General features: G+C 49.9%; 1 protein-coding gene across 4 annotated transcripts in view; it reads right to left on the bottom strand.

Moving 5' to 3' along the window:
- pde8a (phosphodiesterase 8A) overlaps positions 1 to 2,500 on the bottom strand; it is a 70,333-nt gene that overhangs the window by 416 nt on the left and 67,417 nt on the right. For all 4 annotated transcript variants that reach the window (XM_084124196.1, XM_084124197.1, XM_084124199.1 and 1 more), the window contains one exon: positions 1 to 1,365. This exon is cut by the window's left edge and continues 416 nt beyond it. In XM_084124196.1, coding sequence (XP_083980322.1) covers positions 1,262 to 1,365 — 104 coding nt within the window. In that variant the 3' untranslated portion in view covers positions 1 to 1,261. The remainder of the gene's footprint in view (positions 1,366 to 2,500) is intronic.

Below are 2,500 nucleotides of genomic sequence, written 5' to 3'. Positions count from 1 at the left end.
GCGCCAACGTTCGTCTTCATCTGCGCTCGTCTGCGTCAACGTTCGTCTTCATCTGCGCTCGTCTACGTCAAATTTCGTCTGCGTCAACGATCGTCTTCATCTGCGCCAACGTTCGTCTGCGTTAATGATCGTCTTCATCTGCGCTCGTCTGTGTCAACGTTCGTCTGCATCAACGTTTGTCTGCGCCAATGTTCGTCTGAGTCGACGTTTGTCTGAGTCAACGTTCGTCTGAGTCAACGTTCGTCTGCATCAACGTTCGTTTACGCCAACGTTCGTCTGCGTTAACAATCGACTTCATCTGCGCTCGTCTGTGTCAACGCTCGTTTGCGTCAACGTTCGTCTGAGTCAACTTTCGTCTACGTCAACGCTCGTCTGCGCCAACATTCATCTGCGTTTGCGTCAACCTTCGTCTGCGTCAATGTTCGTCTGAGTCAACGTTCGTCTGCGTCAACGTTTATCTGTGTCTGCGTTCGTCCGCGTCAATGTTCGTCTGCGTCAATGTTCGTCTGCGTTAACAATCGGCTTCATCTGCGCTCGTCTGTGTCAACGCTCGTTTGCGTCAACGTTCGTCTGAGTCAACTTTCGTCTGAGTCAACTTTCGTCTGCGTCAACGCTCGTCTGCGCCAACATTCATCTGCGTTTGCGTCAACCTTCGTCTGCATCAATGTTCGTCTGAGTCAACGTTCGTCTGCGTCAACCTTTATCTGTGTCTGCGTTCGTCTGTGTCAACGTTTATCTGCGCTCGTCTACAGGAAGAGGATCTGGATTTGAGACGAAATGAAGCACAGGTTTCTCCGTGTCGAGTAAATCCCGTTCGTCTCTCTGGGAATGATCGAACCCTGATGGAAAGACGGAGGGAATCGCTGGGCGGGAAGAGAAGCGATCGTCTCTCACACCAGTCTGAGATGCTTTACATCCTTCCAGTGTAAAATTCATTATCTATAAAAATATTAAGATTTACTTCATATAACATGAGTGTGTTAAAAACTGCAGATGTCCGTCGCGGTCAGCACTGCATATAAATATAGCGTATAAAATAAGGCAGCAGTCTCGTCAGTAGATCGACCTCGGAGGGAAACGCTGGAGTCTTCAGTAGAACAAACGCCTCAGTCTAGAACATCCTCAGTCCTGATCGGCTTCGGCGTCTGGATCGCTTCTCGTTTTCAGGGTGTTTATTAGCGAACATGATTCTCATCATTAGTTATTAATGATAATAGGGAGGAAAGTCACGAGCCGGAGGAAGCGCGTCTTGACCGATCCGTCACTCCGGCGGCCTCAGGCTCCGCAGCTTCTGCTCATCCAAACCCTTCCAGTACTTGAAGTTGTTGTCCAGATGCTGCATTAGATTGGGCAGATCGGCAAACGCTGGAAACAGAGAAACACACATCAGTTCACTTCAACATCAACATGCACACACACTAATAAATCAATCAATTATATATATATGGAGGAAGTGGAGTAGTGGAGGAAGTGGAGGAGTGGAGTAGTGGAGGAAGTGGAGTAGTGGAGCAGTTGAGGAAGTAGAGTAGTGGAGTAGTGAAGGAAGTGGAGTAGTGGAGGAAGTGGAGTAGTGGAGGAAGTGGAGTAGTGGAGGAAGTGGAGGAGTGGAGTAGTGGAGGAAGTGGAGTAGTGGAGCAGTGGAGGAAGTAGAGTAGTGGAGTAGTGAAGGAAGTGGAGTAGTGGATGAAGTGGAGTAGTGGAGCAGTGGAGGAAGTAGAGTAGTGGAGTAGTGAAGGAAGTGGAGTAGTGGAGGAAGTGGAGTAGTGGAGGAAGTAGAGCAGTGGAGGAAGTAGAGCAGTGGAGGAAGTGGAGTAGTGAAGGAAGTGGAGTAGTGGAGGAAGTGGAGCAATGGAGGAAGTGGTGCAGTGGAGTAGTGGAGCAGTGGAGGAAGTAGAGTAGTGGAGGAAGTGGAGTAGTGGAGCAGTGGAGGAAGTAGAGTAGTGGAGCAGTGGAGGAAGTGGAGTAGTGGAGCAGTGGAGGAAGTAGAGTAGTGGAGGAAGTGGAGTAGTGGAGCAGTGGAGGAAGTAGAGTAGTGGAGGAAGTGGAGCAGTGGAGGAAGTAGAGTAGTGGAGGAAGTGGAGTAGTGAAGGAAGTGGAGCAAGTGGAGTAGTGGAGGAAGTGGAGCAATGGAGGAAGTGGCGCAGTGGAGGAAGTGGAGTAGTGGAGGAAGTGGAGTAGTGGAGCAGTGGAGGAAGTAGAGTAGTGGAGGAAGTGGAGCAGTGGAGGAAGTGGAGCAATGGAGGAAGTGGAGTAGTGGAGGAAGTGGAGTAGTGGAGGAAGTGGAGTAGTGGAGTAGTGGAGGAAGTAGAGTAGTGGAGTAATGAATGAAGTGGAGTAGTGGAGTAGTGGAGGAAGTGGAGTAGTGGAGGAAGCGGAGTATTGAAGGAAGCGGAGTATTGAAGGAAGCGGAGTAGTGGAGGAAGTGGAGTAGTTGAGGAAGTGGAGCAGTAGAGGAAGTGGAGTAGTGGAGTAGTGGAGGAAGTGGAGTAGTGGAGGAAGT

Source organism: Abramis brama, assembly GCF_963993115.1.
Source record: "Abramis brama genome assembly, chromosome: 9".
Classification (NCBI taxonomy): domain Eukaryota; kingdom Metazoa; phylum Chordata; class Actinopteri; order Cypriniformes; family Leuciscidae; genus Abramis; species Abramis brama.
Note: the sequence above shows the minus strand (reverse complement) of the source record. Positions and strands in the feature narration are given on the sequence as shown.